Genomic DNA, 21,319 nt, shown 5'->3' with positions numbered 1-21,319 from the left:
GAAGGGATCTTTGCAGTGACATTAGGGAGGATACATGAGACCACCTTAATGGTATGACACAATTGTTTATAAGAAATCTTTTACTGATTTGAAAGCACAGACACCAATGTCCTGCCACCCCAACCAACCACATTACTTTCTGCATGCAAACGATAGGCCGACTAACCACAAGAAGACAGCGTGTTATCTCGCTGCCTCGTACACTGTGTGATTTGCAATCGCTAGGTGCTATCAATATGCAGGAGACTCCCGGAACTTCTGGCAGAGGTGGGATGCCTGCATTATTAACACTGTTGGACACCAGGCCCGTCAAACAGGCTCAGGGTTAAAGTAAGAATGAAAAGGAAGGGAAGGATAAAGTGGGAGAGGAAGCTGTGGAGAGAGTGGAGAGTGAAAAGGAGGATATGTATTGTCACACCTTTATATGAGTAGCCATCTGCTGCTTTTTTTGTAGCCATGGATACCCCATGCCAGTGCCCGCACAACTAAGCAAATGTCCACATAGATATATTAGAAATCTACGTGCACAGGACAGACTAACTGTGGCGCACACAAATACTCTGCATGCATTCTTGTATTTCAGTCTTTACAAGGAACCTTCTCTTATTAACATAGTTTCTTACAAAACATCCTAATTCAACAGTACAATCACAGCAGTACAAGGATACACACAAACATGTACAAAAAATAGCTGTGTAGCAGCAATCTCAACAATATCCATGTTCAGCAGACATAATTCAAGTTGTTAGCACAGGTTTTGCAGCATTCTGTCAACTACCTTTAAAACAGACCAATACTTTCAACAGATCTCCAAATTGATGACTGACAGGAGACAGAGGACTTTCTTTTTAATACAACTGTAAAGATCTTTTCACAACGGTGTCTATCCCATCAAAAACACTGACAAGGAAACTATAGTTTAAATAAAGAACTGCCACTTAGGAGATCCCCTTTGTAATCCAGAAACAAAGCCAGCTAGACAGTGTTATTAAACCTATAATTGTATTATAGGCTGCTAATTGTATTAGCAGTGTATATGTATATAAGTATATACACATATACGCTGCTAAAGAAATTAAAGAAACACTTTGAAAACACATCAGATTTCAATGAGGAAAAAATCATGAACCAAAACATAATGTCCCAGAGGTGTTCCATTGGATTCAGGTCAGGCGAGCAAGGGGGTCAGTCAGTAGTATGATTTCCTTCATTCTCCAGGAACTGCCTGCATACTCTCACCACATGAGGCCCAGCATTGTTGTGACCACGAGCAACCCAGGATCCACTGCAACAGTGTAGGACAGGGGCCGGCAACCTTTAAAACCCAAAGAGCCATTTGGACCCAGTTTCCACGGAGCAGAAAACACTGGCTAGGCTAGGTGAGCACACTGCATCTGGGACAGATGGTATAATATGCATAATATGGAATAATATGCATAGTATGCAATACAAACGTTTGTCCACTCATTACACACGAGTTGGGGAGAAGTTGTGTGGTGTAAAGATAGATAAAGATAAAGATAAAGATAAACTTTATTGTCATTGCAACATCGTACAACGAGATTAAGGTGCCAACCAGTCTGTGTCATATATATATACAATGAAAAGGAATAAAAAAAAAATAAATAAAATAAAAAAAAAAAAAAACAGAATAAATAATCAGAGACAGTCAAAAAGACAAAATAAGACACAAACAACCCTTCAAGTAATCAAAGAACATCACATCACATTGTGCTCCGGACCAGCTCTCACTCCCACAAGTGAGCATACTGTCACAGTTACAGTACTAGTGTCTATAGTCCGTTCTTTACAGTGTTTAATGTAGTTATTGCAATGGGATAAAAGCTTTTTTTAAATCTGTCAGTTCTAGTTTTGATGGACCTGAACCTTCTCCCTGATGGCAACAGTTCAAAGAGAGAGTGTCCAGGGTGTGTAGTGTCCCTGAGAATGGTTTGAGCTTTTTTGAGGCAGCTGGAACTGTGAAGTTCTTCTAGAGGGAGGAGAGGGGAACCGGTGATCCTCCGTGCTGTTTTGATCACTCTCTGGAGAGCTTTCCTCTGAGCCACTGTACATCTGCCGAACCAAACAGAAACACAGTATGTGTGGATGCTCTCAATAGAGCATCGATAAAAGGACACCAGCAGTCTCTGGGAGATGTTGTTCTTCCTAAGTACCCTTAGGAAGTGCAGTCTCTGCTGGGCCTTTCTTATCAGCTCAGAGGTGTGTACTCCCCAGGTTAAATCCTCCTCTATGTGGACCCCCGAGAAGCGGAAGTCTGACACCCTCTTAACACAGTCCCCACCAATGTACAGTGGAGGGACCTCAGTTTTCGTCCTCCGGAGGTCAATGACAACCTCTTTTGTCTTGGAGGTGTTAAGGAGCAGATTGTTCCCCCTGCACCACAATGTCAGCTGTTCCACCTCGTCTCTGTAGGCAGACTCATCTCCCCCTGAGATGAGTCCCACCACTGTGGTATCATCTGCGAACTTGACGATAGTGTTGCTGTGGTGAGCCGGTGTACAGTCATAAGTGTAAAGAGTGTAGAGCAGGGGGTTCAGCACACAGCCCTGTGGGGAGCACGTGCTGAGACTAAGGACCTTGGAGGTGCGTGGGCCCACTCTCACCCTCTGACTGCGATCAGAGAGGAAGCTCTTGATCCAAGAGCAGGTGGAGTGTGGGAGTCCTAGGGGGACTATGGTGGAGGACTTCAGGCACGGTGGGACAGTAGACCGGGCCAGGGACAGGTTGAAAATCCTGGTGAACACTCCAGCCAGCTGGTCCGCACAGTCCTTCAGTACTCGTCCAGAGACTACCATCCGGACCAGCAGCCTTCCTCAAGTTGACGGACCTCAGTACTCCCCTCACCTCGTGCTCCTTCACTGTGAGGCTGAGGCTACTGTGGGCTGCAGGATGTGGTTGTGTGGGTGTCTGGTTGCTCTATCTCGAAGCGAGTGAAGAAAACGTTCAGCTACTCCGCCAACGAGGAGTCGCCTTCAGCGGCACAGAGGGTCCTGTAGTTGGTCAGATGCTGGACTCCCTGCCACACCTCCCTGCTGTTGTTGCTGTCCAGTGTATCTCTCATACCAATCACTCCCTTTTGTGAGTGATTACTATGTGTGTACAGTGTGTGTGTGTGCCCAGGGAAACATTTCCAATACTTTGAATTTGTTTATTGTGTAACAATGAAGTTAATTACTGGATGCAGCCGTATTAGTAATGCTATGCTAACCTCGCCATAGCCTGTGTAATAGTGATGCACAGTAGCCATGGTAACAGCCGCTTGGCAGGTGCTTGTGTCACAATGTTGTTTTGCAGTTACGCTGTTGAAATGTTTTTGAGCGAATGACCATATATGATTTTCTGTTTGTTTGTCGCATGACATTATGTTGATGAAACACTTAATACAGATGATTTGGGGAGTAGTTGTGTCGTGCATCTCTCATACCAAACACTTCATTTTTACACAAATTTGATATTTGATTGGTATCGGCAAATACTCAAGGTTCTAGTATCAGGATCAGTGTCAGACATAAAAAAGGGGTGTGGCAAACCGTGCATTACTTTTTGTCTAAATAACACAGGGTGTATAGTCATGGGTTGGATGACACTGATGTTACAACACTTATAATGTTTAGCATTCAACATAGAACTGTTGTCATAATTGTATTTATAAAAGAAATTGTGATTGACTAGTTCAATAACATTACCTTCACACCTGCTGCTGTTGCTAATGTTACATTATTAACTTACTTGGTTTTAAAATGTTAGCCTGCATGTTTATCATTTATTCTGTTTGGTTGTTGCTTCTTGTCTAACTTTTCAGTGCATTTGTACGTAGTTAGTGTTAACCCTCACCCAAGTCTAACCTGTTAACATAAAAAAAGACTTGAACAAGACAAGAATGAGTTTATTTTTTATTTATTTTTTATTTTATCTGTTGAGATGAATTAACTAAAATGTCATCACAGTTCAGGTTGAAACGTTTCACTACTCATCCAACTAGCTTCTTCAGCCTGAAGATAGCTGGTTAGAGACCAGAAATTTATGCTCCAGGTTTGGTTTCACTCCACCCCTTGGCCTGAATAGGCTCGTTAGGTGAAACAAAGGATGGGGAGGATGTGAAGGATGTAATAGTCACACCTCTGCCCAACCCCTCCTAACACCTAAAATGGGTCATTAAGTGTGTCCAACCTGGTGCAGGTGTGAACTGGTTCGGGCCTTTTTGAGGATAGATGAAGGGGCAGCATGACAAATAGAAGACAGGTTGTGTCTAAGTCCTCCACCTCTGTTGAGAGAGGGGGTGTTGATTTGCACATGCGAGGCTTCTTTCACCCCTCTCTCAAACCACTTGTCCTCTATGTCCAATATTTGCACGCCACAGTCCTTAAACGAGTGTCTTTTGTCCTTAAGATGAAGGTACAGCTGTGTATCCTTCATCTTAAGGACAAAGGTACACAGCTGATTCAGGTCCTGAGGTGTTACTCCTCCTGTGCTGTGCCATCCAGAATGGTCATCCAGGATGGCACAGCACAGGAGGAGTAACACCTCAGGACCTGAATCAGCTGAATCAGCTGTGTATCCTTCATCTTAAGGACAAAGGACACTCGTCTAAGGACAGTGACGTTCAAATATTGGACAAAGAGGACAAGTGGTTTGAGAGAGGGGTGAGGGAAGCCTTGCATATGCAAATCAACGCCCCCTCTCTCAACAAAAGTGGAGGACTTAGACACAACCTGTCTTCTATTTATCATGGTGCCCCTTCATCTATCCCCAAAAATGCCAGAACCAGTTCACACCTGCACCAGGTTGGACACACTTAATGACCCATTTTAGGTGTTAAGAGGGGTTGGGCAGAGGTGTGACTATTACATCCTTCACATCCTCCCCATCCTTTGTTTCACCTAACGAGCCTATTCAGGCCAAGGGGTGGAGTGAAACCAAACCTGGAGCATAAATTTGTGGTCTCTAACCAGCTATCTTCAGACTGAAGCAGCTAGTTGGATGAGTAGCAAAACGTTTCAACCTAACAAAAGGAAGTCTAGTTGCCATGACTCAACTTCAATTTATATAGCACCTAATCAGAACAAGTAATTTGAAAGCATGTCACCATGTAAAGTTTAAAGCTGTACAAAATACAACAATACAACTGTACAGAACTGTGTAGAAAACCCAACAAATCCCATTTGAGCAAGCACTAGGCGACAGTGGGAAGGAAAAACTCCTCTTAGAGGAAGAAACCTCCAGCAGAACCAGGCTCAAGGTGGGCGGCCATCTGCCTCGACCGGTTGGGGTGAGTGGAAAGAGGAGAGAGAAAAGAACAGCAGGCAACAAAAAAACAACAAGCAACAGACAAAACACTAGGCAGGTTAGCAGGGCCAGTAACTACATGCTGGAAACATACAGCATGCCTTGGAGGTCCAGTCTGAATTACATCAGCCAGGGGTGGTGCTTCAGTGTCTCCAGGGTGGGTCGAGCCTCCGCTTTCTTGACCAGACAGCTATTTATAAAACCTTGGCAGTCTGGACAGACGAACAGGAGTCATGTGTTAAACACTGCTCTCAGTATTACAGGACTACATGTGTATGGTTAGGACTTACCAGAGGAAAGATTTTCATTGATGAGAGGATTTTCAAAGATGATATCGTCTGCTGTGATGAATGGGAGAAAACCATGCAGCATCCCAAACACCACCACACCAAGCTGCCACACTGTAGTGGGTACAGCCGTGTACCAACCACGCTGGAACCACTCAGGGGTTAAGTAATCGTAGGTTCCTACAATTTTTACAGAAACAAAATGAAATGGTGAGGGACTGCGGTTGAGGACAGAGAAAAGATGCTCTATTGTCCCTGAGAACTGGATGATAAGACAGCCTACCTTGCTCTGCAGCATATTCCCCTTTTGTCAGGAATTCACCTAAGCCAAAGTCAATGAGCCGAACTTGGGGGACAGCAGAGCCGGTTTCTATCAGAATGTTTTGCAGCTTGATGTCCCCGTGGAAGACGCCTTTGGAGTGCACCTCAATGAGAGCATTCACCAGTTGTTTGACAATTATCTGAGGAAGAGATTTAATGAGTGTGGACATGCTGGGTGTGGACAAACAGAAACACACTTAGCCATCAGCTACTTACTTTAGCCTCATACTCATCCAGGTACTTCCCTCTAGTGTTCATATAATCAATCAGGTCCAGGCAGGGAACTGGTCTCTCTAGGACAAGTATCAGCTCACTGTCCAAATCATACCAGTCCAGCAGAGTCACAGCTGCACTGGTTTGTCCTTCTTTTGGATTGATTTGGAGCATTAGTGCCACTTCCACAGGGATAAATTTAGTCTCACCGTCCATATACTACAGACACAAAGTGAGAAAAACAATGAGAAATTCAGTATGTCTACAAACACACAAAGAGCTGGAACTTTGAGATTTCATGAGGTACAAGAGGAACTTGTGAGGATGTCTTCAACTCACCATTGCTGTGTGCTTAACGCCTAATTGGGGAATGTGTTTAATGGCTACCTACAGAACAGGAAAACAAAAATGTGTTTAGTGAATGTTGCGATGCACAGTGGATACTTAAATTACACAGGTGTGTGTGTAAAACCTACAGGCATGTTGTCACATTTGCGATAGCCTTGATAGACTCTCCCAAAGCCTCCTTTGCCGCACATCATCGTCTCCATGTACTTGGCCTCAAAGGCAGCTGCACAGACAAAACGCACTTTTGTCATAGTTGTAAAATGATCATTTCAGCATTTTCTTAGATGGTTTTAATCCTCAGTAGATATCACAGGCTAATTGGTCCTCATTCGAGATTTAGGATTCAAGATTCTTTGTCATCACTGTACCGAGTACCGCAAAATTAGAGCAATCCTTACAGTGCAAGACAATAAAAGATGAAATAAAATTATTAAAAAAAAACATTTACTTGTATTAAATACAATATTACACAATAATTGAATGTGAAGAGTGTGAGTGTTAAATACAGTGTAGCACTGTAGTAAATATACAATATAAGGTGCAGTAAAAAGTAAACATGAAGTAAAGTGCAGCAATGCTAAACGTGAGAATATACCAGAAAAAGAGGAAATTCATCTACTTCTATCTCATCTCACCTCTGCTGTTAGAGGGAACAGTGTTGACTGACGATGAGGTGCAAGGTTCGTCATTGGAGGACGATGCAGTGGCAGTTTGTTGGCTGGTGCCCTCACAAGGACTGGGAGTATTTCTGCTTCTCTTCCTGGGTTCCTTTATCTCTTCTGATTTCCTCTTCAGACCCTGCTTGTCTTTACCTTCAAAGCTGACAGGGAATCCACTGACAGAATAATTGTGATCTTCAGAGGGTCTGGGGGCCTCTCTGCTTCTTTTCCTCGGCCCTTCTGTGTCTTCATCAGACGTGGAACTGCGCTTGCCGCTCTTCTTTGTTTCTATGCTGCTGTCGGAGGTTGAACCTAAGACGGTGCAATCAACAGCAACATGAGTAAGATAACCTCCCATGTAGTTGAGTGGGAAAAGTTAATACAAAGTGTGTACACTGCTGTTCACACTCTTCACACACACGCAGACACAGACACACAGACACTGTTCACAACTTGAAACATCAAGGGCACATCATGAGCAGTTAACTTTTATTACTGACTCTGAGTTTCAGCATTTATCTAAATCTGAGCAAGACACAGAGTCTCCTTGTTCTGTTCACTGTTCACACACTAAAACACATGTAATGAAATTAATTTCTGTCTCTTTTAACCTGTGCTCTTGGGGGGTGCAGGCTTTGCTAAGGCAGAACTGGATTGAGGTTCCCTCCAGGCGTAGCTGCAGCCCGGGGAGGGACCAGAACTTGTCCTGCTCTTCTTTCTTGCTTTGTAAAAGCTCCTGTCAGAGCTTTTCTTGAACGTGCAGTTTTCCACTGCGTAGAAAACGGGATCAGTTTGGTGTCCTGTTGGAACAGACAAAGATTATGTTTGTTACATGTGTTGAATGTGTATCATCTACTGTGAGTGATTGAAGTGATTAGTAATCACTGCAATTCTTGTTGGATTTTGTCTCCACTACTTACCCAGTGCTTTACTGGACACCCGCCACTGAACAGCTTTTGCTGTTGGCCACGATTTTGACGTCATAACTCTCAAACACTAATGCCTGAATAAACCAAACTTGTATTTGTCTAAGTCTGGACTGTGTTATAGAGATCTGGTCTCTTCAGTGCAATGTCCACACACATATGACATCACAGTATTCCACTGTCTGTCAGGTTCCACATTAGAATAATTTAGAATGTTATATGAGAGCTAATCACATGTATACATTTAATCCAGCACATGACTTGGTTTCTACGGTAACCTCTATGGTAACATTGAGATTTATTCTTAAATTATATCCAGACATGTTTAGGGCTGGAACTGCGTGATCTGCCAGCAGACATTAGCCGTTAAAGCCGTTCACCAGTGCATGTGTCACTAATTGAACTTTTTTACTAAATGCAGTATTCTTGACTCCGGACAGAAACACCAGCTACGTTTGTCAGCAGATCATATTCAGTATTCAGTTTTTCGATCCTCAAAGCATCACAGACCTCAGGCCTCTCCAAAATCTAGCATATTGTTACACTATGTTTTTCCAAATCTTCTGACAGATACAATTTTATATAATCTTTCAGAGGATACTATAGCATAATAACTGTACTTTATATATAAACCACTTACATCAGGGGTTTCAGACTCATTTTAGTTCAGGGGCTGCATACAGCCTAATTTGATGTCAAGTGGGCTGGACCATTAAAATCAAAGCATAGCTCATCATGGCTATAAATAACAATACAATTACATTAGGATTTTTTTTTATTAAAACATGTTATGAAGAAAGTCAGATTCCTCAAGAAAAATGTGCAATTTGCTTCAGTTTATCATTTACATGTGTGCATTACAACCGATCAGTGACAAAACAAAAAAAGTCACAGGTATTTAGATCTGAAAAATATGGTGCCCTTTTGTACTTTTAAGATTAAACCAACTTATCAAGATTATTTTTACTCCATTTTCCACGTGAAACAATTCTCAAAACTTAAATTGACTCCCCACATCTTTCAAAGTGGTCGCCATTTTAATTGTATACGGCTACGATGCTAATGCTAATCCGTTAGCATTTATGTAGCTGGCTTTTACTGCTGCACCACTGACTTCTCGGCTCAGAGTGAAAACAGACTGTTGTTTCTTCAGACCCACCAGCAATTCATTTATCTTCTCTCCTCTCAGTTGTCCCTTTTCTCACTGTGCTGAGTCTCATGGTGCCGCTGAATATTATATTCCTTGAACACCGACACCTGTTGTTTACACTCCGAGCGCACAGGTTTCACCTCCACCTCTGTGAAGACATAGGAAGGGGCCCATTTTTCTTGAATACTCTGCACTCTTCTCCTTTTTGAGAAAGACATTTTGGCTAATGAGGGTGCGAAGGCGAGTACAAAAGTAAGTAGATGTAGTAAGTAGACGTAGTTAGTAGCTGTATCGTAGTGATCACTGAACATTAGTTGTGTTTATCTCAGAAGTGTTTTGTCTTGTTCTACTTCTTCTTCTTGCAGCTACTCCATGTCTAAAACACCCGAGCGCCCCTAGCGGACAATTTAGGAACTGCTGTTTTTTTATTTTTTATTTTAGTTCATGTCTCATTGCATTTTTTCACTTTCAGATTTCTTCTGCAGGCCGGACTGAACCCCGTTTGACACCCCTGACTTACATGGTGATACAGGTATGTGCATAGTTATGTTGGAAACTATGCAAGGATTGATCGTGCAGGTGTCGCAGACATTGTTATTAATGCTTTTTGACATCTAAAATCACTTTCATCACTTTCAAAGTGACTTTCATCTTTACGCAGGGCTGTAAGCTGTCTGTGAGGTGTGAGCGTTTTTAAAATAGTTCATGGTGGAGAATAGCTAGAACTACAATTAAAAAAAAAAAAGAACTAACACAAATAAAATACGCTTCAATTACATACTTAATAATAATAATAATTTATTTTCCCAAGCCATGCGGAGCTGCAGTGTAAGGATGAAAGAGCCTCATGCGGCTCGGGACCTCGGGAGTCTGACAAGGATTTCATCCCAAAACCTAATGGCACTTAGGGGGCTGTTGTCTTATCTAAAGAGGTCTGTGCATCCCTCCATTTATATGCCTCCCCAGACCATCACTGACCCACCACCAAACCGGTTAATGGTAAATGATTTAGCACTCACCAAAACATTCTCTATGGCTTCTCCAGACCTTTCATGACTGTCACATATTTTCATGTGTTCTCATCTTTGAAAAACACAGGGACCAAGTGGTGGAACTGCCAATTTGAGTGAGCTCCATGGTGCTGGGCAGTGGAAGAGTTGGAGTGCCTGTTCAACCTTTGTTGCATTGATGCTCAAAACCCCCAGAACCATTTCCTCTAACCTTAACCAACCTTAACCTGTGGTGTGACAGTCGTGTTCTTTTTATTCCCTCCACAGACCGCAATCACATTATTTTACAACATTTCTGTAAATAGGAGTACCACTTAAGTTATTAAAAAAATAAATAAATAACATGATCCATCCAGTGCTTAAGAAAAACAGAATTTAGTGTGCAATTTAGATAATATACTATGGGACAACATCTAATGGCTGCAGGGAACATTACATGGACATTTATGTTTTCATCTATTTTTATCAGTTTTATTTATGCTTGATTTGCGTGTCTGAGCCTTTATTGTTTCTTTTTTTTCTAATAATATTTTGTCACAGTGGCAAGAAAAAGTAATGGAATTTCCTGGTTTACTGTATAAATTGCCCACAAAATATTTCTAAGCCAATACAACTACTGTAAAACAGTCATGATATTTCATGCCATTATTGAACACACCCATTAAAATGCCTATAAAAAGTATTCACCCTCTTGGATGTTTTATATTTTATTGACATTATAAATCAATCATGGTCAATAAAAGTTGGCGACTTTGACAAAAACATTTCAGAGATCTCACTAATGTCAAATTGAAAACAGGTTTCTACAAAGTAATGTCAATTAAATACAAATATATAAGGTGAAATCAGTGTTTGCATTAATATTCACCCCCTTCAGGTCAGTATTTAGTATTTTAGTGTTTAGTAGATGAAAGCTGAAATCACAGCATGGAGTCTGTGTGGATAAGTCATAATTAGGCTTGAACATTTGGACACTGGAATTGTATGCTATTCTTCTTTGCAAAACTGCTCAAGGTCTGTCAGGATCAGGTGTGAACAGTCCTTTTCAAGTCCATCCACAAATTCTTTATTGGATTGAGGTCTGGGTCTTTGATTTGGCCACTTCAGAACATTCACCTTGTTGTCGGTTAACCATCTCTGTGTAGCTTTCATTGCATGCTTCGAGTTATTGTCTTGTTGGAAAACAAATCTTCTCCTAAGCTCTAGTTGTGACCTTCCAAACACAAGTTCCTTTATACTGCAATCACTTAAGACATATTCACTGCACTCAGGTGATCCCCTGGTGAACGGTGGGACTAGTAGCACCAAATATCTGGACCACTGGAACACTGATTTCACCTTATATATTTTTATTTAATTAACATTACTTTGTAGAAACCAGTTTTCACTTTGACATTAGTGAGGTATTTTTCTGAAACTAACTTTTATTGACGATGATTGATTTATAATGTCAGGGGGTGAATACTTTTTATAGACACTGTAAGTCCAATCAAGGAAACAAGAATGGTGGTGTGGTGCTACCTAAACACTCAAACAGTATCACTGTCAGATTCACAGTGATACTGTGAATCTGACAGTGTGAGGCATCACTCACATCAGCTGATGCTGCCTTGCAAAAGAAAAATAAAAAATAAAGATCTCAGAGGAGCTACAATCAATAGTTGTTGATTTGCTTGTATCTGGAATGAGTCATCACAAGAATTTAAATATTCACCAGTCTACAGTTTGACTAATTGTCTATAAATGGAGACAATTTGGTACCGTGGCTACTCTCCTTAGGAGTGGGCACCCAGCCAAGATCACTCCAAAGGAATAAGAACTGTAGAGTAAAAGCTACAGACTCTAAGATTCAGTGGAGGTGGTTAACACATTTGTTCTAAACAGCTTTATAGCTTTGTTAAATTCACTTCCAGGTATCATGAAAAAGAAATGAAAACATCCTAACTGTTACTTTGTATATGTGAGATACCTTCTTTCTACACTTTAGAGGTGTTTGTATGGCAGCATTGCACAAGTTTGCAGTTGCAGATGGCACCAGCTTATGTGTTGGAAAAGATGAATCTTAAAGCAGGCCGTGGTGATGTCTCAGACGCAGACATGTCTGCCAGCCAGGCCTCTCCGATTTGCTCAGCATGTTTATTATTCTGCTGTTATTTGTTAGGGCTCTGGCTGCCTCTGGCCTCACATCTCGCTCAGCATCTCACTGTACCCTCCAGTCTGTGTCAGCCTTGATAAAACCAGAGCCAGATAAAAGTGAACATCGGTCCCAGTGTCTTTGCCGCTGTGAACAAACGTGACACAAATGTAGCCAAAGACGACAAATGAGCTAAAATATAAGTCAAAGACAACACTACTAATTGGGATTGCTACCAGCCAGGCATGTGACTTATTTGTTTATTTGCGCTGCTGTCTGGGTGGCCGGGATGTGTCACAGACTTGCATATTGTATGGTTCATCAATGAAACTCACTTTCTCATTATGCATCCCAACGCTTTTACCCAAAGCAACTTACGAGTGAGGTACAAAGCAAGCAAACGTCTAAGCCAAGTGAGATGACCTCTGAAGTAAATTGCTCTAGAAAGAGATGTTTCAGTGTCATGGGGAAGTGCAGAGAAAGATTTAAGTGCAGAGAAAGATTCGGAAGAGTTCAAATTCAGGTTTTTGAAAGTTGAGAGTGCAGAGGTGGGTAGGTCGTTCCACCATCGTGGAACCACAGAGCTGAAACGTTTTGCCAGGGATCTTTTGAGTTGAGGTGAGTGGGACCGCAAGACGTCGTGCATTTGCGGAGTGCAGTGAGTGAGAGGGATTGTAGACCTGGAGGAGGGAGTTCAGGGTAAGCTGAGAGTTGGCCACAGAGATCAGATGAAGTGGTGTAACGTGGGTCCGTTTTTGGCTGGGACTTAATGCCAACATTCAGACAGGAAGTAGCAGGTCGTATGGTGTGTGAGGTAAGGCCTCTTTTGTGTTCTATGCCATTGGCTTGGCTAATTGATGAGTTTCTACGCACAGCAGTCCCTGTATCACCTTGTTTTAAGCACAGCCTGAATCTTAATCTTCGTACAACTAACACCTGTGTGTTTGATGCTTCTACACCACAGACAGTCTCTGCCGGAACATGCGAGTTAATGAACCTTTCACTTATGGCGATCCTGAACACGATGCATAATATAATGCAATAGTTGTTTCAAAATAAACTCTACTTTTTCCATAATTACACATGTTTCAGTGTACACTCTAGACCTGCACCAAGAGAGGACTGTTTTGTATTTGAACAGAATGTAGACAGACACTAATTAACCTTAGCATGACAAAAATGCCAAACTAACAGCAGCTCTGTAGAGGTGAGTTCACCTGCTAAATGTCGCCACAACAGATGCAAAACAACCACTTGCTCACTCTGTTCACTGAGACTATTATATTGTTAGAACTGATTCAGTGTTTTAATAGAGCAGTGAGGCAATTTAGACAGCTGTTACTCTGAGGGAAAACATCTGGACACATACGATCCCCTCCAAAAGCATTGGAATGGCAAGACTAATTCATTTGTCAAGATCAGAAGATCAATATTTCGGTGGAAAAATAGTTTTCATTAATTGGGAGGAGATTTTGTGCAGTGCTCACAACTTCAAAGAGCTGCTTAATGATTGGTTTTAAAGTTAAATACAGCATTCATTTGAGCTGACGGGTGTGTTTTATGCATTTAGTTGTAGGTTAAGCTGTGGAGTTACAAAATGCATGACGTAATTGAGTGAGTGTCCTCACAGCCGTGGAAAGACGAGCGAGCGTGCATGTGTGTAATGCTACAGCTGTTCTGTCAGGGATGAGAAACGTACCTTGGTTGTGACAGAAGTGTTGGTACAGCAAGAAGCATATGCTGCGCTTTTATCACAGCGGCACCGTCACAAGAAACACACACCAGCATGTCAGACAAAGTGGAGTAACTGCATCTGCACGTGTCCTCTCGAATGAGGGTTCATTCGAGAGGACACACACACACACACACCTTAAACTGCACAGCACTTCATTCATCAGTGGTGCATTATTTATCAGCAGCAGTGTTGCTACTCCTCACGGTATTTACAGCAGGGACTACATTAGCAGTGAAGGAGGCAGGATTGGAAAAAAAAAAATTCTTCCAAATTAATTTGCACATCACAACTCCTACTGGAATAATGAGACAAGATGTACTGGTCCCACTGAACACAAGTGGGATGGGCTCGTTTAGCCCCTGCTTGTGCCTCTCCTTCGAGTCAGACTCTCCAGATACCAGATAGGTGGTCGGAGTCAAGAACAATCCTGTTCAGTAACGGAACAGTATCATGTTAGTCCATTCCTCGGGAATCACGGTTTATTTTCCACCACAACAAAGATGATGACGTTGTCATTCAAAGAAAGAAAATGTATTTTATCATTTGCATTTGTCATTTATTATCTACAATTTTTGTCAATATCATCCTTGTGTACAAATACTATTTTCCTACTGCGCACAGAGAAAGCATCTTTATCCACGTGAAGAAGAATTTGTCATCTCAGAGAAATGGACAAAAACCACCCAAGGGTAGTCCACTTAATGTAATCTAATGACTACAGCATGATGTGAGAATATCACTTAGGAGCAGGAGTTAGTACAACATATTGGATAACCTGGAGAAAGAGTAGGGACTTAACTGCCTCTGTGATTTTTCCTCTTTCTTTGTTGCGTGAGAACAGAACTGTCCATTGTGGATGTGTTAACGTGAAACATAATAAGCTGTGTTAAAACCGATGGCTCCCACCAGGGTAGTAACTCGGCTTGTAACATTTTCAAAGGCTAGTGAATATTAAATAAATATCAGATTTATGATTCACAAGTGCACTGCCAGTTCCCTGTTTTGGAACTAAAGACTCTCAAAGGTCACTTAACCAAATTCAGGAGGTGAAGAAAATTATAACAAACATATCAAGGAACAGATGCAAAAGGAATTTTAAATGATGCTGCGCCACGGTTACAGACGGAGACACAAGGGTTGTGTTTGTCCTCACTAGAAGATTCATGTATGCTCAGAAAAACACAAAGCTAAAAGTAGACCCTGAGCCTCGGAGATTTGGAGGCAATTAGGAGAATCTATCCTTCACCTATACATCCATCCTTCTACTTTTATTTCTAAGAAAGATACCCAGTCTGGTTATGTTACAATAGAGGAGTGCTGTTTCATTTCACTCCCTACTCAACAGTAATAGAATTCAAACGACAATAAAGAACCATGACAAGATTTGAGTAAGTTCATATGTGAACTTGTTTTTCAGCAAGAGTTCTTTTATCTATCTACCTAAATATCTAGTAATCTATCATACCAAGGGGCAATGGTAAATTTGAGAATGTCAGGCAGTCTGTTCACCAACTTCAGTGTGTTAGGCACGTTGACACACAATTTAATCTTGCATTTGGTTATACATTTATGTAAACCAAGGCCAGTAAATAAACAACAAACCCACTGGCAAGTGAGATGATAACACTGATTATCTTGTTTAATTTGGCACCAGTCAATGGGATGGGATATGTTGTGGATGTGTTTGAAGCTGGAAGGATTGGTCTACATTTCTGGGAGATTTTGACGAGGGTTAAATTGAAGTTAAAGTTAGAGCATCTTCAAAATGCCAGCTTTTGCTGGATGTGTTACACGCTGAGTGTTTTTGGTCCCTTCTAACAGTCGTCCCCGTGACATCTTATGTACTGTGTCTTTTTGTCTCCCTGCAGAATCCTCCCCCCTGTGCATCATCTCCTTTTTTTCCTCCTGGCTCTGCTCGTCTGCTGATCTGGTCATCACAGCTGTTTTTATCGTCATCATCTTGCCTCCACCTCACCTGTCATTATTTGATGACTTTTTCTGTCATATGCATATGTAGTGTGTCATCAGCCTGTCCCTTTGTCCCTGTTCGTCTCTCTCTTCCCTGACCACCAGCTCGTTAACATTGAAATCTGTTTGTGTTTATCCTAACATTTGGTTGTTCTCTCTCCTCTCTTAGGAGTTTATGTGTTTAGTCCAGTTTTTGTTCCTTTTCTCCTTCAGGTTTTTTCTTCTCTGCAGTGATTTTGTGTTCTCCTTATTTTGCTTCTCTTATCTAGTTTTTTCCTCCATGTGGAGCTCTTTATTTCACTAGATCTGTCTGTTTAGGTTTTTTCTTTCTCCTCTAGTGTCTGTTTTCTCCCGTGTGGCCTGAGGTTTTTTTTAAAACAACTGCTAAATAAACATTCAGGACTTGTACTCTGTGAGCGTTGCTACTCTTGGGTTGTCTTGTCAGTGGTTTTTGTAACAGGATGTTTCCTAGAACCCAGTAGTCAGCCTGCCAATCAGCGGTAGTGGTATAAGGACGGACAACCAATGAACCAGTGATAGGGTCATAGGTAAGAGCCCAAATCTCAGTGTTGTACATCTGGTTTGATCTCACAGAAATGCTACTGTAGCAGAAATTGCTGAAATATTTAATGCTAGCCAACTCAGAAAAAAGTCATCTCTTACCAGGATATACTACTAGAGGCCAATCATAGCAGCCCCACCTCAAGATTTACACAACTACAGGACAAGATGAAGACTCATGGCCAAAGTGGCAGACTGAGTCACCCACTTTTCCATAGCAAAAGCTGCTTGTAATTATAGATAATCTATATATACACCAAATGTGACCCATCCGTTGTATTTAGTATTTGTGCTACAAGCATCCTTGATTCTGAATTCACACTGACTGAGACCATTTTTCTTAACATTACCCCCTGTGAGCACAGCAGCTACAAAGGAGCTCACAAAACAATCAAACTTTATTTCATCATGCTGACAACCTTCTGAAATTAAATCAACTTATGTAGTATTATTTTTAGTACTCTCATTTTATTGATTAGATACAGTTCAAACGAAACCCAGTGTGATTCAAACGCACACTTTGACAACATTGACAACTACACTAGTTTATCTGAAGATAAGGCAGACGGCTGTTTCAAAATCTGCTTTTATTTTTGCTTTTAGTTGCTACACTAACAGACTGTATCCACTGCTGCTGTCTGATCAGCGAAGTGGTAAAAGGTCACGATGTTGATCAAAACCATGGTTCCATCAGACAAATGGAAGCATGTTGCATGTGTCTTGTTAAAACTAATTCACTTCAGCACTGAAGCCAGTTGGAGAGTCCAGTTGGCAGGGTATATTTTATGTTAATTTTTTTTGTGTCAGAATATCAAGCACCAGGCATGGGTACTTACCATAATTGTGGAAAACATACTTCTAGCCATACCTAATTTTGTCACTTGGGAAACATAAATCAAGGACTTTCTCACACCATGACGGCCCATTAACTGCGGGTGCTGCTGTGGCACTGGCTCCTTTGCTACTAAGACGCTATTGAAAGATATTGTAAGAGAAGCAGTCGGACTAGTGTGTACTGCCAATTACAACAATGCGCCTATTATCCCATTCTGAAAGTCTAACAATGCTATGAAGCAGATTTAAGAAAAAGTGCATTTGTGGGAATGTTCGCTTATGAGGAAGAGGTAGATCTTATTAAATTCAAATTTATGGAAATTACAAAACATCCCTCATGATGAGCGCTCAACATTTAAAAACAAAAGGGCTTGAGAATCTAATAGTATTAAACAATATGATAATCTAATACATACATTCTTACAATAAGTAAAGGCGGGGGCTGTTGTGCTTGTGCTGCTGTTTCATGCTGAGGTTATATGATCGCAATAGGACATGAGAGAAGACACCTGCTGAGTAATGCACAGCGTGATACAGCAGGAGCTGCAGTAAAGCTTCTAAAAACTGTGTGGGCCGATATAATTATAGACACCTTCTCCTATGATGTATGCATTATTAATACTATTGGATTCCAGACTTAACTAGTAAAGTGGCAGTAAAAGTAGCACTTCTATATAGAAACAATTAGAAAAAACTACAAATAAATGTCCCACACTGTGACATTAAAAATATAGATAATTAAAAGTATTGCTAGCAAAGCTGACTTTGACCTTCAGTCCTTTTCAAACCCAGCCACAAATTCTCAATTGGACATTAACGCTGTTGTCTTGAAACCATGTGTATTGAGTCAATGAAGATTCCAGTTGCAGTGACTCAACTTCCAGATATTTGTATGGAGTGTTGGCTGTGTGTTTAAACAAAAGACAAAATTTTAGTTCTCATAGCTAAAAAGCTAAATTTTAGTCTTATCAGACCATCTTCTTCCAGCTCACTTCAGATTCTCGCACAGTTGTTGTATGTATAGTACATCTACAGTCTCTCTCATCTCAGCTGAAGAAACTCCTCCCTCAGAAGAGTCACAGGAGTCTTGGTGACTTCCCTTCTCTAATTAAACTAACTAACTTCCAAGGAGGAAGAATACTTTTTATAGGCTTTGTAAGATTCAGGACCATCACCATCCATCAGGACCACCAATAAGGCTGCTTGAATTTTAAGAGCCATGAAACCAACTGTTCCAGTACGGTGTATTGTGCAGAGACAAGAGCAAAAAAAGAAAAGACAAAAAAGTTTGCACTGTACTAATTATATACAGTTATTATCAGTATAGTTATTATCATATCCAAACAGACCCCTTGGAATGAATCATCATATTTCCAAGTACCAAAATGTGTAAATGTGGTGCTTAACAAAACACACGCCTACTACTTTGAATCTGTAATGTGGGAATGCAGCACGAGAGGTTTGCTGGCGCAACAGCAAAGTCAGGTGGCTAAGGTCTTTGCATCTGAGGGAGTCATTGTTCAGATGGCCACAAGAGGCTGTTCATCAGCGAAGACTTCACAATCATATTCGGCACTGAAACAAATCACCAATGCTGTCTTTTCTCTGGCCAGGAAACACATACACCGCAAATGAGTCTGGAGTATTATTACCTTTACATTTAGTCGTTTGGCAGACGCTTTTATCCAAAGCAAGTTACAAGGTAAAAGGCAGAAGTAGAGTATGTGTAAGGAGGTGTATTTGCCAAAGGTGGTGATCTTGCCATTACGCTATCCAGCCAAGACTCTATAGCAGAAGGAGGAAGCAGTATTGGATACATTGACATAAAAATATATAATAACCACTGTATTATTTATGCCACTTACAGCCCACGGTAAGTCGTGGGAACCATGCCGTCCTCTAGTAATCACTGCTGTAGATAAATAAAAGTCACTGTTGAAGGTCTTGCCCTAAAGGTTAATCACAACATGTCCTCCGACCTTCACGTTCATATTGGTTGCTTGTCCTTACTCTTTTCACATCATGTACCAAAACCTACTGCTTCTTTTACCTTCACCTGCTCTGCATCATGTGATTTGTTTTATACTCAACTTAAAATCCAGTCTCCTGTGGGTAAGTCCTGTATTTTGTTGACTCGTCCATCCATCCCAACCTCCTCCTGACAAGCTTTTATGGCTCCAAATACTAAATGACTATGTAATGTTCACTGTAAACAGGGGGGGGGGGGGCAGTCTCATTTATCATTATCTCATCACTCTTATATCATTCAAAACAGCAGTTTTGCACACAGGAAAATTAAATTGTGATTATGGATGTTGTGGAAAATAAATACAGCTGCTCTTTGTTGTAATATTGCTGTATCTTGTTAGAATGAACCAGTCCTGAAACCAAAAATCCAACGGATTTGCATGAAAACATCTGAAAATACCTTTAATTATAGTACATTTAAATGTCTTCTTACCTTAATAGGAACAAGACTAAATGCAGCACACTACAAACTCCAAGTGTCAAGGTGAGACAAAAAGACCTCATCCTGAAATCCTATTATGGCATCCTTACAGCTCATTTGTTAATTTTCCCCTCGCTGGTACACTAGAATATGATGTGTGGATAAGGTGCTTAACCAGGGGAAACAATGCAGTCCGTTTGTGTGCTATAAATGAATCTTATCCTTAAAACAGGAACAAATGGCTGGTGTGCATTTGTTTGTGGTGAGACGCGTTGTTGTACACACAGACAAATACGTGCTCCTGCCAGTTCTCTGTGCAATCTCCAGCTAAGCTCCTATACTATAATACACAGACTGAATAGGAAATGTGTCCTGAATCTTGGCGGAGATGCAGCGCGTACTGTATTCTGCAGCTGATTCTTCAAAATAAATCTGTGATGAATGGGAGTATGTTGACCCGGTTAGTGATCATTAAAGGTATAATACAAGAGCGGTGCAGCTGCTTCGCTGAGCTTAGCCTGTTGAAAGAGGAGCCCCAGAATTCTGATGTGCCTTAGCCCTGTGAATTATTTTACATGGCATATTGCAGACGCACATTATCAAACAAGCAGCACTCTCTGTTTAGTCAAGCTGCAAGCTTCCTGGCCTCCTAAACTTGTTTTGAACACATGCCTGATATTCCCACCAGTCAGTTCATTAGGTAAGCAGCTTGTTGCAAGGCTTTTCTCTCCTCAGCATTCCTTTGGAAGCTAATGAGTTTGCTGGTGGCAATCTCAGCGCATGACCCAACGCGATTCAACTCAGATTTGAGAAGTACAGATCAGGAGTGGAACCTGGCTACCCTAGTATGTGATACACAGAGGTGCTTCATATCCAACACTTTGCATTTACCTTTGTTGAACAATCCTAACACAGTGGGGAAAGCTCAAAGATCACAGTGTTGACCAGGACAATATTATTAATAATTAATAATGTTATATCAGCTTAAAGAGACAAATGAATGCACTTGCCAAGTGCCAACACACTTAAATATTAGAGAAGAATGAATGCACAAACAGGTTTTATCCAAATGACTAAATCTATAGTCTTGGGTTTCTTTATTAACTGTCTTTATTATAGTGAGAGTCAAGTTTTTGCTAACGTGCTCACTGTCATTGTACAGGATCAACTGATACAACCAAAACGTAGCTAATAGATACTGAAGGTGTAACAACTAGAGACTACACAGCGTTTACTTCATCTTGGGTTTGTACAGTTTATTCTTGTTAAGCAGTTACAAATACCATTTGGTTTTTTAGATATTTTCTTCTTGCTGTCAGATAGATAGACACCTCTGCTATTCACAGACTTACATAGCAACTTGTGCGGGAGAGAAAGTTTGTCAATTACTGTCAGCAGGTGATAACTGATGAGTGAT

The 21,319-nt window shown here is 41.1% G+C and overlaps 1 protein-coding gene across 1 annotated transcript; it reads right to left on the bottom strand.

The window, feature by feature from the left end:
- Nucleotides 1-5,298: 5,298 nt before the first annotated feature.
- LOC113152720 (serine/threonine-protein kinase pim-2-like) lies at nt 5,299-7,441 on the bottom strand. Its single transcript, XM_026346131.1, has 7 exons — nt 7,112-7,441; nt 6,605-6,699; nt 6,468-6,515; nt 6,132-6,347; nt 5,878-6,055; nt 5,598-5,774; nt 5,299-5,519 (listed from the first exon to the last, which is right to left on the bottom strand). The coding sequence occupies exons 2-7, from the start codon at nt 6,677-6,679 to the stop codon at nt 5,428-5,430; spliced, it is 786 nt and encodes a 261-aa protein (XP_026201916.1). The 5' UTR covers nt 6,680-6,699; nt 7,112-7,441; the 3' UTR covers nt 5,299-5,427.
- Nucleotides 7,442-21,319: the final 13,878 nt, after the last annotated feature.

Source organism: Anabas testudineus, chromosome 4, assembly GCF_900324465.2.
Source record: "Anabas testudineus chromosome 4, fAnaTes1.2, whole genome shotgun sequence".
Taxonomy (NCBI): domain Eukaryota; kingdom Metazoa; phylum Chordata; class Actinopteri; order Anabantiformes; family Anabantidae; genus Anabas; species Anabas testudineus.
The sequence above is the reverse complement of the archived record's forward strand: the minus strand, read 5'-3'. Positions and strand labels throughout refer to the sequence as shown.